A 17,398-nucleotide genomic window follows, 5' to 3' on the forward strand; every position below is an offset into this window, starting at 1 on the left:
ACTCCAGCCGAAATAGTGTTCAATGTCGAGAACGCCATTTCGTGCGATACTCTAAATTTTCTTCCGAATAAATATGACTCCAGCAATTGACAATAGTTACGCGGTAACAATTTGCTGATCTTACAGATTAATTCCGATTGCCAAACCCGATCAAAAGCTTGTGAAACATCCAGGAATATTGCAGGGCACTATTTCTTTTCCTCAAACGCTCTTTCAATAGCCGCATTTACTCTATGCACTTGATCGATTGTTGAATGGTGATTTCGGAAGCCTAACTGGAAATCTGTTATTATTACGAAATTTTTAATACGTTTAATAACTAGTTTCTCAAATAGCTATGATATTGCAGGTAGTAGCGAAATAGGCCTGTAAGATTCGAACATTTCTGCAGGTTTGTCAGGTTTTTTGAGCATAATTATTTGTGCCAGCTTAAAGCATTCCAGAACATGCTTCAGCCTTGAAACTCAATATATAAAAACAAAATCTTTTTAGACTTACATATTGAAATTATGATTTTTCATTGTATGGGCATTGTAACTGAATTATAATGCATTACATTAATGCAAATTAAATCCTTATGATTGTAATAAGTTTGATTTAAAATAGCTTTTTCAAATATTCTTGTTTTGTATCTTTCCTTTTTCTTATTTGTTTACTAAAATTTTCCTAGCGAGCTGGTTAATTTCAAATAATTTTTAAAAATATTAATAAAATATCTCCGTAAAAAGCAGTTACTCAATAACTCGCTTTTACTCAATATAAAAAAGGTGTTCTAGTTTTAGATTGGTTTAAATCTATTTTTATTATTATAATATAAAGATTATTTATGCATATAGTGATTAAAATTAAGACGTATTATTATTATATTTGAGTTGTAACTATAATTAATTGTAAGATGTTAATTAATCAATGATCTCCACCTGTTTTTATCAAAAGAAACAAGTGCTTATGAGTATTCAATAAATTCTATAAATTAATAGTTTTTAAATACAACAATAATAATATATTATTTTTATATATTTAAATTCGGATGTTGAAAAATTACAATTTCTTATTATATTGTTTTAGAAAATATTTTAGTTACGAACTAAATGGATTTAAAAGCTTTTTAAAAATCTGAATTTATTCCTTGTGTTGGAACTAATTTGTTTTAGATGTAGAAATAATGTTTATCGATTATCATTTAATGTATTTTTCAAAGGGTCTTTCATAATATTTTTTTTAATTGAAACACAATCAAAGAGTTTGTGGAATTCCTTTTTTATATATCTATTATATCTATAGAAATATAATTAATTTAATATTTTGATCGAACAACCATCACAATTTTTATCTAATAAATAATTTCGAAATGAGAACGAACCAACGAATTAAGGACTATAATAGTTATTATTTCAGCAAAATAATTTAGTTAATTAGTTTAGAATTGAGGGTTGAAGGTTGTCTTTTAAATTTCTTGACAAATATATATATATATATATATATATATATATATATATATATATATATATATATATATATATATATATATATATATGTATATATATATATATATATATATATATATATATAAATATATATATTAATACTTTAATTTTTTAATTATTATTTTAGAAAATATTTATTATTGTGATACTATTGTTGTGATATATATTATTGTGATATAACTATACTATACTATACTGTTATTAGATAATAGATTATATTTTAGATAGAAATGAATGACGAAATAAACTTACATCTAATCCAAGACGTCGTCACAATCCATCACCAGTGCACTCGACGTTGTGTGTAAACGAAAAAGTTTCGCGCCGAATTTCCCGGACTTTTTCCCTGGACGAATGGAGAGCGGCCGCCGGCTTCGTCCCGATCGACTGCGGAGTTTTCACTGGAAAACTGGAAGCGGCGGGACCGCGGAGCGGTTCCGCGGCCGGACGCGCAGGCCTGCTTCAGGTGGCCGTCGGAATTATTAATAGGACGATCCAGTGGACGTTATTGTGGGACCGGTTATCAGAAAATTGGAGGAGCGAGTCGTGGAGCCGTTTCCCGTCACCTGGAGGGCTCTCGTCTTCGGTATCGATGCCGATTTGTAAACGGTTATCTGATCCCGGAGCCCAATTGGTCAATTCCAATTATCACGGCCGACGTTAGTCGAACGCCCGCGGCCGTATCAGTTGGGGACCAGTTTTGTTCGACATGGACCTGGGGATTATTGCGATACAATAAGAGCGTCTAATTTATAAGGTTATTACAACCCACTTGTTCCAAACAGATGTCCCAAATCCTATATTACAATGTGTGTGTTAATAATTTTGTATTTATCGCGAGAATTTTTTTGTTTTAAAATACTTGTGGATACCCTTCCAGAAAAATCTCATATGTCTATCTGTATTATATATAGAAAAACGTAATACCTACTCATCAGACTTGGTTTATTAACAAACACTAAATTAGCTGCATAGAATAACAGATATAATTGAAAAAGGTCCGGCCTGACACATAGATGGCCCTACTAGAATTAAATCCATATGTTTTTTAGTTAGCCCTAACCCTCAAAAGATGCGTATATAAATTTGACAGCTGTCGGACGATTAGTTTGTGCATTATAGCATTTTGAGTGCGGCAACTTTTATTGTGAAAAAAATGGATAAAAAGGAATTTCGCGTGTTGATAAAATATTGCTTTTTAAAGGGAAAAATGAAATTGAAGCAGAAACTTGAATTGATGCCGAGTTTCTGAATACTGCCCCAGGAAAATCGACCATCAAAGATTGATATGCTAAGTTTAGACGTGGTGAAATGAGCACCGAAGACGGTGAAAGCAGTGGACGCCCAAAAAAGGTTGCTGCTGAAGAAAACATTTAAAAAATCCACATAATGATTTTGAATGACCGTAAATCGAAATTAAATGAAATAACAGACACCCTAAAAAATATCAACTGAGCGTGTACATCATCTCATTCATGAATATTTGGGTATGAGAAAGCTCTGTGCAAAGTGGGTGAAATCTTCTTATCTAATGATAATTTAAATTTACGCCCTATCAGCCAATACATTTGGTTTAGTTTAAGTCCAAGCTGTTTGCATTTTGTCACTATCTCCCTTCTAATAAACATATCTCTCTTAATATTTGCGTGTTTATTGTATTTCCTTTATTCTCTTAATATATTGTTCACATTCGCTCTGTTGTAATTATTTATAGTAGAGTTTTAATATAAGTGTTAAGCCCTCTCGAGTATCCCAAAGGCAATAGTGCAAAATTCAAGAAGGAAAATGATCTCAGACATCCAGGCTGCGTAAAGCCAGATGTCATGAACTCCAATTTTGGGGTTTAACTAATTAAACAAAAAATATCAATCAGCCTTCAGAGCTCCAGTTATTATGTGGTATCTCCGTTAATATCTATTCATTGTTAAATATATATAATCGTCTTTCGTTCTTATCAAAAGGTTATTGCTATGTATAAATAACCCCTTACAATCATTTTCAGATACATTCAAAGCATTCGGGGCATTCATACATAATATTTAATAGAAAACAATGGATACAAAATAACATTTAAAGCGTACAAAGACTGTAAAACCCTAAGGGTAATTTCGGGACATAGGTTAATACCAGTCATAGAAGGAAACAAAGAAAAATCCCGAAAAATAAAGCATTATTTGATACTGCTCCAGAGGGAGGCTTTCGTGTTGGGTTATATAAGCAGCTCGTGAAAGCGGTTATTTTTATTGACTAGTTGGTAATAGATAATCGAAAAATATTGAATTAATTGATATAATGTTGTTGGGAAGAATCCCGGGCTGATAAAATTTGATATAAATTAGAGCCGATTAATTATTATTGTGATTAGGAGTGTTTTATAATGTTTTTATGACATTATTAGTCAATTATGTGGTGTTTAATACCATAAAACATAAGGTGTCATATATGAACAAGAACTGTTTGTACGTTATAATCTATCTGGCAAGAGAGATAATCCGTAATATATGTGTCCTTTATACAGAAACACTACATTTATTTAATTATTGTATTTAAAGTAAGTAAAGTATTTAAGTATTGATGTAATTTTTGATAGAAATTTATTTCATATAAGAAAATAACTGAAAACGAACTCAAACTTGTAGTCCTTTCTTAAGTAACATATGAATGCCGTTACGGAAAGAGTTCAGAATTGGAAGTCTTGCTGTCCAAGAAAGAGGCTTTTCGAATCTTCGAAAGTGAAGTGTTCTTGCTCAATTTTTTATAAATGGATTGTTCTTATACTTTCGAAATAAAGTACCCCTTCATGTCATCACATACTCATGTATTGGGCTTTCCGGGATTTATTCTTAATAATATTATTTATATTTTGTGTCTGAAATTCTTAAGAATAAAATAATGAATCTGTAATGAAAATTGACATCACTGGTAGTATAGTATAAAAAATCCTTATTGCTGTATAATCAGTGAAAGTTCATATGTTGATTTAAGTTCACCTAGATGGAGCCCATTTTCTAAATTGCTTTCTTTTCTTCAATTTTGGAGCCAAAAATTAGAGAAATTAATTTAGATAGTTTGCTTCGATTTCAGAAGCATTCGAGCGAAGTTTTCCATTCAGAAAAGTTTCCAATTTCGTGTTTTCAAACTTTTAAGACTGTTTAAGAGGCGTTGATCTCAAAAGCCGAGGGTGCCCACCAAGAACAATACAAATTGATTGCCACGACCTTACATCTTATTGGAATTCATATGCGTTACCTAAAGTGTTATCTATTACAATACATTACAATATATATTACAATATATATACAGGTATTTATTTATTACAAGTACTACAAGAATATACAGCGTCTTGCATTGTTTCATACAGGGTTAAGGACAGTTGATGCTGTAATAGTTTTACCGATTGCTGTTTTTTAATAGTGATTTTTTTATTAAAATTTTTATTTTTTAATGTAAAGGGATGTTTTCGTTGAGTTAGTAAGACTTAAATAAACCAATAAATATGTCTCTGTACGCGAGAAACTTCCAGCATCAGAAACTAAATTATCATAGAGAGAAAAACCTAACACCAACACACCAATTTGGGTTTATTGACAAGCATTCAACAATTGACCGGGTCCACAGAATAACAGATATTATTGAAAAAGCCTACGAAAGTCAAAAAGTATGCTTAGCTATATTCTTAGATGTATCACAAGCCTTCGATAAGGTTTGTCATGAAGGCCTTGTTCATAAACTGCAGAAAATGGTACCAAAACAATACACCGAACTATTAAAATCATATATTACAACCAGAATGCTTAGAGTCAAATAAGAAAAAGCTTACTCTACAATAAAAGAAGCTAAAGCAGGTGTACCACAAGGAAGTGTACTGGGACCGATGCTTTATCTACTCTACACTTGTAATATAGCAAAAAATGGAGAATATACGATGGCTACATTTACTAATGATTCTGCGATTATAGCTGGCGGACACAATAGTGAAGAAACCTAACGAAAATTACAACAGGCAAGTGACAATATAAATAATTGGACACAAGCGTAGAAATCAAGGGAATTGCAAGGGGGCATGAGGAAAGACTCCATTCTCAAGAGAATATTGAAATATTGCAGCTTTTGGATACCACCAGGATAGGACACAGACCCAAAAGAGTCAAACCATGTGATCTTGTGTAGTCGATGGGTCCTCCTAGTTATATACCTAGATTTAAGTTATCATAAAGGCAAATTGTTAGGTAAGATGGAAACGACTAGTAACAATTTAATAATTAAATAATAATAAAAAAACTAAATTTAGAAACATGTTATACAATTCATGTTATGTTTTTTAAAACTCGTAAGGAATCAAATTGATATCAAGTATCTTCCAGGTTACCTAAAAGAGTCTCTTATAGTAACGTAGCTAAATAGTTATACTCAAGTGCTTTTAAAAAGCTGTTTACTGAATACAACTTCGAAATTTGACCATATCACCAAATATCCACTATATTATCGATATCAATGAATATTTATTTCAATGGTGGTTAGTAAAATTGTGACAAAAAAGTAATGATGTTAACAATATTCTAGTAAAACAAGAAACTACAGAGGTCGCACTTTTTTTAATAGTTATCTGTACTCTCAGGCTATATATAAATCGCTTGTTAAGTAGAATAACTAAGCTAGGCCGGTTTCCATCGAAACGACTACCCAATTTCGTTCTCAAATTTGGTGTTTACTAAATCGAGTTGAGTTTAACGAGATGATTGTTCACGGGGATTCACACGTGACTATGGATAAGAAATTGCCCTTCCAAATTGTCTTGCGAAGAATCGTCCAGTAACAAGCTATCCTTTACCTGAACGTTATAATTATCGTTAACCTTATACTTTTTTTTTTAATAGAAAATAGGTCGAAGTTTATTGTGACTAATGTTAGTATTGTAGCGACCTTGAGGCATGTCAAATTTTACATCGTGGAATAACGGGGTACTTTGTTTACCGTTAAATAACATAATCTACAACTAGAACACGATAGCGAATAGCTGGCAACCCCGAGACGTTGGTCTGGGATGTTATTGAAGGGTATTTCCATCATTCAGTAATCGACCATCGTTTGGTTAAGACGTGCCACCATCGACTGCCCAAGCCTCGTCTCCAGGTAACACCGCTGCCATCGGTTTTTATCTATTTTGTATTTTCTACATTTATTTATATTGCCAATAAATAACGATCACATAATGTAAACACCACTGTTACATTTCGTTTTAGCTCTATTCACCGAGCCACATCATTTACCCTTAAGTATCTAAACATGTTTCCTAATATAACTATTTAAACTTAATATTAGGTGCTTGCATGTACTCTGACCTTTTTTTATTTTAAAAAGACTATTATTGAGAAAAATTCATACATTATATATATATATATATATATATATATATATATATATATATATATATATATATATATATGGATGACCCATCAATTCGATCTTCTGAGTGCTCAAATAGTCTGTTGTTTCAGCCGATGTGTGAGAGCTCGCATTGTCATGATGAAGAACAGTCCGGCGTCTCTTGTTTGATTTCCTTATTTCACCCAAGACTTCTGGCAAACAAATGGTTGTATACCAATTAGAATTTACTGTTCTACGATCCTCTAGAGACACTGTTGTAATATGACCAGTTTTCCCAAAGAAACAGGCCTCCATTTTCGTTGAAGTGCTTCGTACGCGAACAACTTTTGTTGGATTTGGTTCATCTTGGAGCACCCATACAGTCGATTGCTGCTTACTTTCGGGCTCATACGAATATATCCATGTCACCTGTCACGATTTTATAAACATCTTTCGAAGCACCGCGATTGAACTTCTTAAGCATTTTTTACACATGACATTCTTGCTTAATCATTTCGCACACAGCATCGATGTTTTCTGGTACAACAGCCGATTATGGACGATCTTCACGAAACTCGTTGGACGGCGAACTACGACCACGATTGAATTCAATAAACCAGCGATACACGGTGGTTTTTGATGGAACTCCATCGCCAAAAGTCAAATTAAGTTGATTGATGCACTCTTGTTGTGATAATCTCTAGATGTGAAAGCAAACTTTGATTGTCTAACTCAAATAAAGTAAAACATAAAAACATCAAAATAGTGTACAATTAAAAGGTTTTCAATTTACATTTTTTTTAAAGGTATTTCAGAAAAAAATAGGCTATATTATCAACGTGACAATATCGTGAGATAAAATAGAAAAGATTGCTCAAAGAACTACTGACATTATAATTAAAATATTTTCTGGGGCATGTGATTTTGTCTTGCCTTGTTTGTTCATACAGGAACATCTGAAATTGAAGATATAAAGTAAATTTTCAATTTCTCAACTCCTGGTGATACATCCCCCGTTAGTATCGAATTAATCCTCTTCATAATTTCCTAAAGACAAATGAGATGAAACAAATTAACTTATGAGCACTTTAAATGATTTCATGAACTCTAGTAGGCCCGAAAAAAATTCCAAATTATCCTAATTAAGTAGCCTTAAGCCACTATATTTATTCGGGTAACTACACATTTTTTCTTTAATGAAATGAAACCCATCAAGTTGATTATTAAATTTTTAATTCGCGTAAACAAATTTATTCTATTCTATTATATATATCTGAATCGCTTTGCGCCAAAATTCCTAGTTTATTAAACTTTGGTTAATTTTTTCTTAAAATGTTTACGTTCAGGAGCTATTGTCTTAGTAGAGTTTCAACCATCAAATAATTGATTCAAGAATAAAAGCCGTTTGTGTAGCTTATTTCGGAAGGGGATTCATTTCTAAAATTAAAAAATAAGTATTTAATATTTTCTATGATTATTAATATGAATAAACGTACCCCAACTTACAACAAAAGACGTTGTACCGATTACAATTTTTTTTGATGGTTAATCCACTCGGTTTAACATTATCAACCATTTCTTAAAGACAGCTAAATAACTTCCTCGATGTAAAACGATTCTGTCTTTCTTTACTATCTGTGCATCCGGGTACACAACACTTTTTTGATCAAAAATTCACTTTAGTTATTGTACGACCGTCTTATAAATACTAATAAACTTTTAACCGCTAAATGTTATAAAAATCAACATGCACTGCTTCTTACGTTAAGCACACTGAAAATGGCGGCCGAAACATATAAGAAATAAAGGCGCTAGATAGACGAAGTGAACCAATTGGATCCCGTCGCGGCTCATAGCATAGTGATTAAAACAAGTTATACGTTTCAAAAAATGTCCTATAAAGTTAAATCTCTATATCTATATGTTTATAATATATATCTATATGTTAAATAATTTTGTTTATTGTTTGTAGTTGAGCTTAAATTTAAACCAGATTATCTTTTTCAGAATTATTTGAATGGTTCATTGTTTCAATTAATAATTTTCTGATATTACTACACTGTATTAGTATAAAAATGGCTTTAAGTTTTATCACATTGACTTTGTTAAAGCACTGTATGGCAGAAACTCTTCATCGTTTTATTAGATAAGAGTAATCTTGGATTATTTGTATACAACGCCTATGATACATTTTAAGGAAAACTTTCCAGTTTGCACCCTTTATTGTAAACTAATAGTACCACGCAATCCACGCTAACGATATCTATAATCGATTAAATGTATTCTCGACACGCACATATCCCATCAGTTGAGCATTCTGTTGTAAACCTACAGCGATTTATCTCTTTGGAGGAACATTTTCCGTTACATTGCCCTCTCCCGCGCGGCCCAGTCGCTCTCCACGCGGAATTTAATCAAATTTTTAGTTGGTGACAAGATAGAATATGTACACGTTTGACTGGCATTATTGTGGAAAATAGCAAAAAATTTCAATCGTCCTGACAACGGTTGTTTCGTTTATTCTCGCTGTTTTCGCACGAGAAAAATATATTTGCTTGTTTGTTTTATTGTACTCGTATATGCACGTACATTATTGAATAAACGATGTCATATTTGAGAGTCTGATAGTCTAGCAAAAGAACTAATTTTCTCAATTCTAAGCATAAGCGCCTATATTTGTTTTTTTTTATTTTTTTACCGTATTCGAAAATGGAGGAGGTTCTAATTTCGACTGTATTTCTTTTAATGTATGTTCGCCGATTTCTCCATAGATTATTTATTATTTATTCGAAAGGGTGTACTTCAGGGGTGGTCCCATTGAAATCAAGTCAGGATCAGCTGGGGGGAAGGGGGAATCGAGGGAATCGAGGAGAAAGTAATCAGATATTTATGTATAATGTTATTGCTGAACTGATGTGACGAAAAATCGAAAGTAGTTCAGTGAAAAAGCCATTTAATTTGCTTTTTAGGCACTAATCATATCATATGAGAAGTCGTAGGCACATTGCACGCAACTGCTTCTATGGTGTAATGGTTAGAACGTTAAGCTTACACGCGGAGATATCGAGTTCGATTTCCAACGGGGCAGCAACTTTTTTGCTTTGAAATCGGTGCCGATTCCAAACAATACAAAAATTATAATAAAATTTTGTGACATGTACACAAAATTAAATTATGAACAAAGCAAATCTAATTTGTTGTAATAGTGATCAGTTGGTAGCGGTTAAAATAATATTGTAAATAGATAAATGGGTTTAGGTAGGTATTAATACTGAACATACCACTCAGATTGAAAATGTCAAACCCACTAGATGATCAAAGTCATAAACTCAGTTACTTCAGTCAGTCAATCAGTTACTTTGAACAGAAATGAGACGAGATAATGCAGGCCTCCCTTGGTAATGAAATGCATTAGAGAGGTAAATATGTATACCATTAAATACTAAATCGTTACGGTTTTTATTGGGAATATTTTTAGTGTGTTGCAACATCACTGTATATTAATAAAGGCACTGTAGCTCATATCTTCAAAAAATAAAAGAAATTGTCCTCACTCGAACAGAAACGAGATAATGGAGCGTTAATGAGGTAAATATGTATACGGTTAGATACTAAGTTGCTACGGTTTATATTGGGAATATTTTTAGTGTGTTGCAGCTTTGTTGAATATTAATATAGGCCCTGTGGTACATATCTCAAAAAATTAAAACCAGTATAATCTCGGATTCACCGAAAAGTAACTGTCCTCACAGGAAGCGGGTGACGAATTATCACCTTCATTTTATCTTTTTTGGAGATCAAATTTATGAAATGTGTAAAAGCAGTAAGTAGTTTTTTCGATATAAATATAATGTAAAACAATTATTTCAAATGAAACTCTTAGTCTGAGGGAATATTTATAGGAAAATCAGAGATATGTAGCTCTTGAGAGGATGCTTAACATAACACTTTGTTGGGAAACATATTATTTAAATGGTGCAACCCATCAAGAGGTCTAATAGAAGGTGGTTTCCTAAACATTGTTCTTGAAATAATACAATTTAAAACAATTTAAAAGCATATAATAAATCAATGAAAACTTGTTATTTCAATTCAAAGCAAGAACTGTATGGATATGTGGAAAGAAGTATTGTCCACAGTAACATCTTCGGTTTGGATGAACTCCATGAGACACACTGAGGAAGAAATTGATATATGGTGGAATCGTGAACAATGTTGATAGATACATTGAAAATTAACAGTTTAGTCATTGACCTGGGATTGAGATCGAGATGAACCTTTCTTAAAATTCTTTCTTTTTAACTTTTTATGCTATATTTGCTTTTTTGTGGCTTTCAGATATAGCCTATTTAAAATAACAGTGAACCTACGTCATTACGATCATATTGCCTGTAGGAATTTGTAAGTTTTTTTAATGATTAATTATATTAGTAACATAACTAACTCAATAATTCTAGCTAATAAATCTAACGACTAGCTTAATAAAAATTGTGGTCGAAATTCTGTCGACCTGTAGCCGATCACTAATAACTGTCATTTTATGTAAAGAAATGTAAAAACTATCAAATTTAATAGTTAGATTAGCCAGCTTCGTTGCCGACTAAACGGTCCTCCTACTGCTGCGATAGTCGCGAGTTAGAATCCTGCTGGGGCATGGATATACTTTTGTGATTGTAAATGTCTTTATAGGCAATAATAAAAAATCCGACAAGGAATAACCATACCAGTTACGCTAGTAACCAGGCTGCGTGAAACCGGATGTCATCTAAGATATTCCCTAAGATGGTCAGTCGACAGGCTTAATGCCGAGGGTCGTAATTCGCAACATACGTTAAACATTAGGTCCAGTCCAGACAAACCCTTGTTGGTAAAAAGGAGACTTTAAGATATTTTTAAAAAACCAGTTAGATTAGCTTCTTTAACAGTTCTGATTTACATTAATAGGGTGCCATTTTCATCAATATATATTGCTAATTAAAATACACGCAAGTAGTTGATAAGTAACGATGTATAAAATGTCAAATATGTATAAAAATAAATTTATTTAAACCATAAGTTAGAATATTACAATCTTATTACAGTTTAGTTATTTAGTTATTGGTACGTAGACCCGAGCGCCGTCCATAGGTTCGGTCCTGAATACCAACGATTCAAATCCGTCGGTAACACCAAGCGGCTTATAAAAAGATTCAATGAGCAGGTTCACAAACTTTTCGACATTCTCCGATGCAACCAGTGACACCGTACACCCACCCCATCCTGCTCCCGTCAGTCTTGTCCCCAACGTCAGTCCTTTAGCCAGATCGACAATCCTGAAAATTACAAAAAACTTCAATGACGCTGAAATAGTATAGAAATATATTCTTATCTTTATTTAACTACTATTTGACCTTTTCAATATACCATTTTAGTGCCTATACAAATGAATTTATGCAAATCCTAAATAATTATTAATACAGATACAAAACGACCCAGATATTTTTAAGACCTTTCAAAATGTTTAATGTCTTCGAATCGAATAGATTGAGTTGAATTTGAATGGATCCCGAGAACAAGCGATAAAAATTTTTATTTGCCCATCAAAACGAAGCTGTTTTGATCCAAAGCTATGCGTTTATTAATTTCCACTCCCCTGCGTTTTGTTCAATACTGTAAACGATTGGGGAGCTATAAAATATGACAATATAAAGTGAATTTGTTCTTAAAGATCCTGACGGATATGACACGAACACAAAAGAAAACGTTTTAAAATGAAATATGTACATAATAATCATTGTAATAACTAAAGAAAAATAAATAAAAAACTTATTTAATCAAATTTAACGTATCTACTAAACGTAATTAATATTCTACTAACAGGTCAATTGAAAAGTCCCCGACCTGACACATAGATGGCGCTACTAGAATTAAATCCATATGTTTTTCAGTTAGCCCCAACCCTCAAAAGATGCGAGTTCAACTTTTGAGGGTTAGGTTCAAATTTTGTTCAAACTGTATTTTTTCCTTTCAAAAAGCAATATTTTATCAACACGCGAATTTTTTGTTGCTTGAAATCATTCAATCAGCATTTTTTGTATTCATGAAAGTTGCTTCACTCAAAATGCTATAATTCCCAAAGTAATGATCCGACAGCTGTCAAATTTATACACACATCTTTTGAGGATTAGGGCTAAATAAAAAACATTAATTTAATTTCAGTAGTGCCATCTATGTGTCAGGCCGGGGACTTTTCAATTGCCCGGTTAGATGATATCAAAAATTGGATCGATTCTTCGATTTCATCGACAAACTCTACATGCTATGTGACAAGGGTGTGAATATTGGGGTACGTGGTTTTGTCTAATGAAACTTTAACATTCGAAAAATGACGGCGGTTTTCAATTTGATGTCCTAATACAAAAATAATCTGAATTTGTGAGTTCAACTGAACACATTGTTAGTGATTGATTGTTAGCTAATTTTCCATACTAAAGCTCAAAACTTCAGCCAAAATACTACTAACGATGCATAGTAAGATGTTAAACCACCCCCATATTTTATGAAACAAAAAGATTATGGAACTACCACCGATTATTTTCGAAAATAATTTATATCTCGATTACGTGAAAGTATATTTTTCTCTTGCGTCTTGAATAATAATAACATGGAGTATAAAATATATATTTCTTGGAAAACAAAACAAGAAAAACAATTAATTTTGATTTACAGCTACGCATTTTAAGTACAATGAAATGGAACTTGGCAAAGTAACCAGCAGACCGGCAAAAACTTAGAAAAGAGCCCGGGAGTAAGAATCCACCGGGCTTTTCCTAAGGGCATTACCTACGACTTATTAAATTAATTTCTGGAACGGAATAAACATCTCCAGGAGGGTCTCCGGAAACTTCCTTTAAAACGTAAGCCCTCCTCCCTTATGATTACGAACTTTTTGGACGACGTCTTTCATGGGTTCGGTTTGATGTTTGAACGTCGCTTTTCCTGTTAGCCGGCGTACTGGTCAAAATTAATAGAAAATGCCGGATTTTAGTTTGTGGTGTAATAATGGTTCTAGTCATCGTTGGGACATAGTGAATAGAAACTACTGTCGATATATATACCCGCTCCAAAGCGTGGGAAAACGCAACAGTCGTCTGGCAAGGTTATGGCTTCTGGATTTTGGGATGCGCATGTAATAATTTTGATTGACTATCATAAAAAAGGAAGGGTCATCAACAGCGACTTTTACATAGCGTTATTGGACCGTTTGAAGGACGAAATCGCCGAAAAACGGCCGCATTTAAGAAAAAGAAAGTGCTGCTTCACCAAGACAATGTACAATGTGTGAAAACTATGACAAAAATTAATGAATTGGGCTTCGAATTGCTTCTTCATTCACCGTGTTCGCCAGATTTGGTCCCTAGCGACTATTTCTTGTTCTCAGATCTCAAAATAATGCTCGCTGGGAAGAAGTTTTCGTCGAATGAAGAAGTGATCGCCGAATCTGAGATCTATTTTGAAGCAAAGGACAAATTATACTACAAAAATGGTATCGAAAAGTTGCAAGGTCGCTATAATCAGCGTATCGCTCTTGAAGGGATTATATTGAATAAAAAAAAACTAATTTTGCCAAAAAAATGTGTTTTACTACGGTAGGCCGCGGGACTTTTCGATTGACCTGTTATAGACCAAGGCTGTTGTTTAGATGGAATAAATGAGAGCTCTGTGCGGAGCTAACTCCAACTAGAGATTGTCTTGTATTAATATTATTTTGCCATGACTTGATATAGTAGCCGCTTGTCTTTGAATATCCGATTCAAACAAGTAAGTTGTTCCATAGTCACGCCAAGCTGGTCCCAGTAGACAAAACAAAATCAAAACCTTCGCACCATGAATATTTTGTTCGTCATAATGAATACACCTTTCGTGTCCCGTAATTAAGCAATGCAAAAAAACTTTATTTCATACTGTTAGCTTTAGTTCATAGTATAACCAATGTCCTTTCAACCAATTTTTGAAGCAATCGCAAGGCTTTTAATTGAAGAGAAATTGCTTTTTGGTAACTTCTAATGAGTGGGCAAGTTCTTGCTAAGATTGACAACAATCATCCAACAGCTCTTCCGATTCTGTATCGTCAAACTTCTTTACTGGTCTGGTCCGGGTCGCTTTTTGTCTTCCACGCATAATTCACCTGATTTAAATTTCCGAAATCATCCCAAGTTCAAGTTCTTTCATTAACACACTCATTACATTCATCTCTATTGACATTCTTAACCGTTAAAAGCAAAAAGGAACACCTCCTGGAAATATTGGTGTCTTTATTCTTCCCGTGCTTTCAGGTTCACGTTTCAAACTCTAATGCAATGATGAGGACTGCTGGGAAAAAGAACTTCATGTATGAAAACAATTTTCACCAAATACAGCACCATTTTATTAGATTTTTACTTTATAAATGGAATAGATAAATTGGAAGATAATGGGATACATTGTTTAACATGTTCGCTTCCAATAGCGCGCTAGCGAGTAATGTGAAGCTTTCATCAGACGCCAATTACACTCCAGCGCGATATATGTGCGGTAGTCTTTCTAAACCTTGTATTTAATTCCGCATCAGCAGTATACGTTACCCGATAACCTAACAGCTCTTATTAAATCATTTCTGTCAGGACGATCGTTCCAGGTGAAGATTAAAGATATTCTCTCTAGCCGGAAAACCATCGACGCAGGAGTTCCACAAGGCTCCCACCTGGCACCCGCTCTACTTAATATTTTTCTTTCAGATATCCCTAGGAGACCACAAGTTGAGGCAGCTTTTTACGCAAACGACACTGCTTACTTTGCTACTTCGAGAGTACCATCGCACATCCGAAGCAGACTCCAAAAACAACTCGATGAGACGGTCCAGTGGTTACATTTCTGGAGGTTGCAGGTCAACCCACAGAAAACCCAGGCCATCTTCTTCCACAAGAAGCGTTTTGCACCGAGCATTTCGCGTCTTAAAATCGAGAACGCCGAAATCCCATGGTCAGAAGAAGCCACCTACCTCGGTCTTGTCTTCGATCGCAAATTTAGATGGAATTCCCACATTCAAACGTCCCTATACAAAGGTAAAGGTATTGTTAATTTGCTGTTCCCGCTTCCCAACCGGGCCAACAGGCTCCCTCTGTCTATAAAATCTTTCCTGTACAAGATGCTGGTTCGATCAGTCGTTTTATACGGCTCCAGTGTCTATCTAAAATACGTCTCACCTAGCCAGGTGGAACGTCTTGCAAGTGTTTCAAAACAAAATTCTCAGGAGAATAATCAATGCCCCTGGTTTCTCAGAAACAATCAAATTCATAGAGAAACAGACGTCCCCCAAGTTCACGATTTTATATTCGAGGTTTACTCGAGATATTTCTCCACTCTTCGTCTCTCGGACAAAAGATGTATTACCGAGCTGGCCGATATTTTAGGTCATTAACTCATTCGGCTCTTCGTGGCTTTATTCTATCATAGCCGGCATTACCCCATTGTGCTCTAACCCCAAATTGTCTCGACCTTCTCCGGCGAGCGATTAAATCATGTACCGCAAGCTGCGTGATGTCAGCTTGCGGTACATGATGGCAGTCTCCACACAATCAGTCCAACTCGCTTATTCTTGCAGGTCTCTCTGACCAGGTATCCGTAACAGGATTCCCCTTCCCGATTTCAGGCCAAAAAAAGTATGCCCATACAGTTGTATCGCAATTATCTGAAGTCTATATGTGACTTATTTACGTGCTTGGTTTCTTTTTTCCCTTTTCGACTCATATCTATTATAGAATTGCATATAGCGGGAAAAATATCGATATGTCAGGGCTCTCTCGTCCTAAAAGTGGAAAAATAGATATGAAACCTGCCCTAACTTTACAATAAAAATTCAGTCAATCGTATTCCAACTTACAGCTTTAGTTTGTCTGTCATAAAAAGGTAATTAAAGGCTCTGTTAAAACCTATATCCAGAGCGGTTATCAATGAACATGTTTCGAAAATACGAGAGGAGGAGAAAACAGGAAAGGTAATTAGAAGGCAATGTAAAAATTGTTATTTACAAAAAAAAGAAAATACACTATTTACATATGCAGTGCATGTCTTGGATATCCTGGTTACTGTTTAAACTGCCCAAAAATTAGTCCTGCTTATGATTTATCTGAATAGGGTTTATATTTATTTTGTGACTTTTATTGATAATTTGTATTACCTTATGGTCGTTCATTTATTTCTATTCATTTGTTATTAAAATCTAGACTGGACACACGTTAAAGAACGCGAAAGAAGATTACGAATATGTTATTGCTGTAATCAGAAAAAACGTAGTCGGCTTCTAGGGTAAGTATTTGATTCCAGATCAGCAAGGAACGTGTTAAAGAGTTTTATTAAATAATAACATATATTAATAATAACATAATAATAAAATACTTTTATAACAGTTTTAATTGTATTTTAAATTTAAAAAATAGTGTTTTCTTATCCAACTATAACATTAAATTGAACAACCTAGTAATTTTTAAGATTATTTTATATGATCTAAAATTACGTATATTTTC

The 17,398-nt window shown here is 33.6% G+C and overlaps 2 protein-coding genes and 1 long non-coding RNA gene across 3 annotated transcripts in view; 1 reads left to right on the top strand and 2 right to left on the bottom strand.

The window, feature by feature from the left end:
* LOC143203562 (uncharacterized) overlaps positions 1–1,879 on the bottom strand; it is a 275,686-nt gene extending 273,807 nt beyond the window's left edge. The window contains exon 1 of the mRNA XM_076415769.1: positions 1,740–1,879. The gene's annotated coding sequence lies outside the window, so the exon portion shown is untranslated. The remainder of the gene's footprint in view (positions 1–1,739) is intronic.
* The window catches only part of LOC143203564 (uncharacterized), a 509,963-nt gene that overhangs the window by 273,831 nt on the left and 218,734 nt on the right, over positions 1–17,398 (top strand). The gene's annotated exons all lie outside the window — the stretch shown is intronic.
* The window catches only part of Galk (N-acetylgalactosamine kinase), a 59,979-nt gene continuing 54,458 nt past the window's right edge, over positions 11,878–17,398 (bottom strand). The window contains exon 8 of the mRNA XM_076415768.1: positions 11,878–12,166. Within this exon, the coding sequence (XP_076271883.1) occupies positions 11,941–12,166 (226 nt within the window). The 3' untranslated portion in view covers positions 11,878–11,940. The remainder of the gene's footprint in view (positions 12,167–17,398) is intronic.

The sequence above is a fragment of the Rhynchophorus ferrugineus genome, unplaced genomic scaffold (genome assembly GCF_030347505.1).
Source record: "Rhynchophorus ferrugineus isolate W39M unplaced genomic scaffold, kcgeb_rfMv2 rfM10, whole genome shotgun sequence".
NCBI lineage: Eukaryota > Metazoa > Arthropoda > Insecta > Coleoptera > Curculionidae > Rhynchophorus > Rhynchophorus ferrugineus.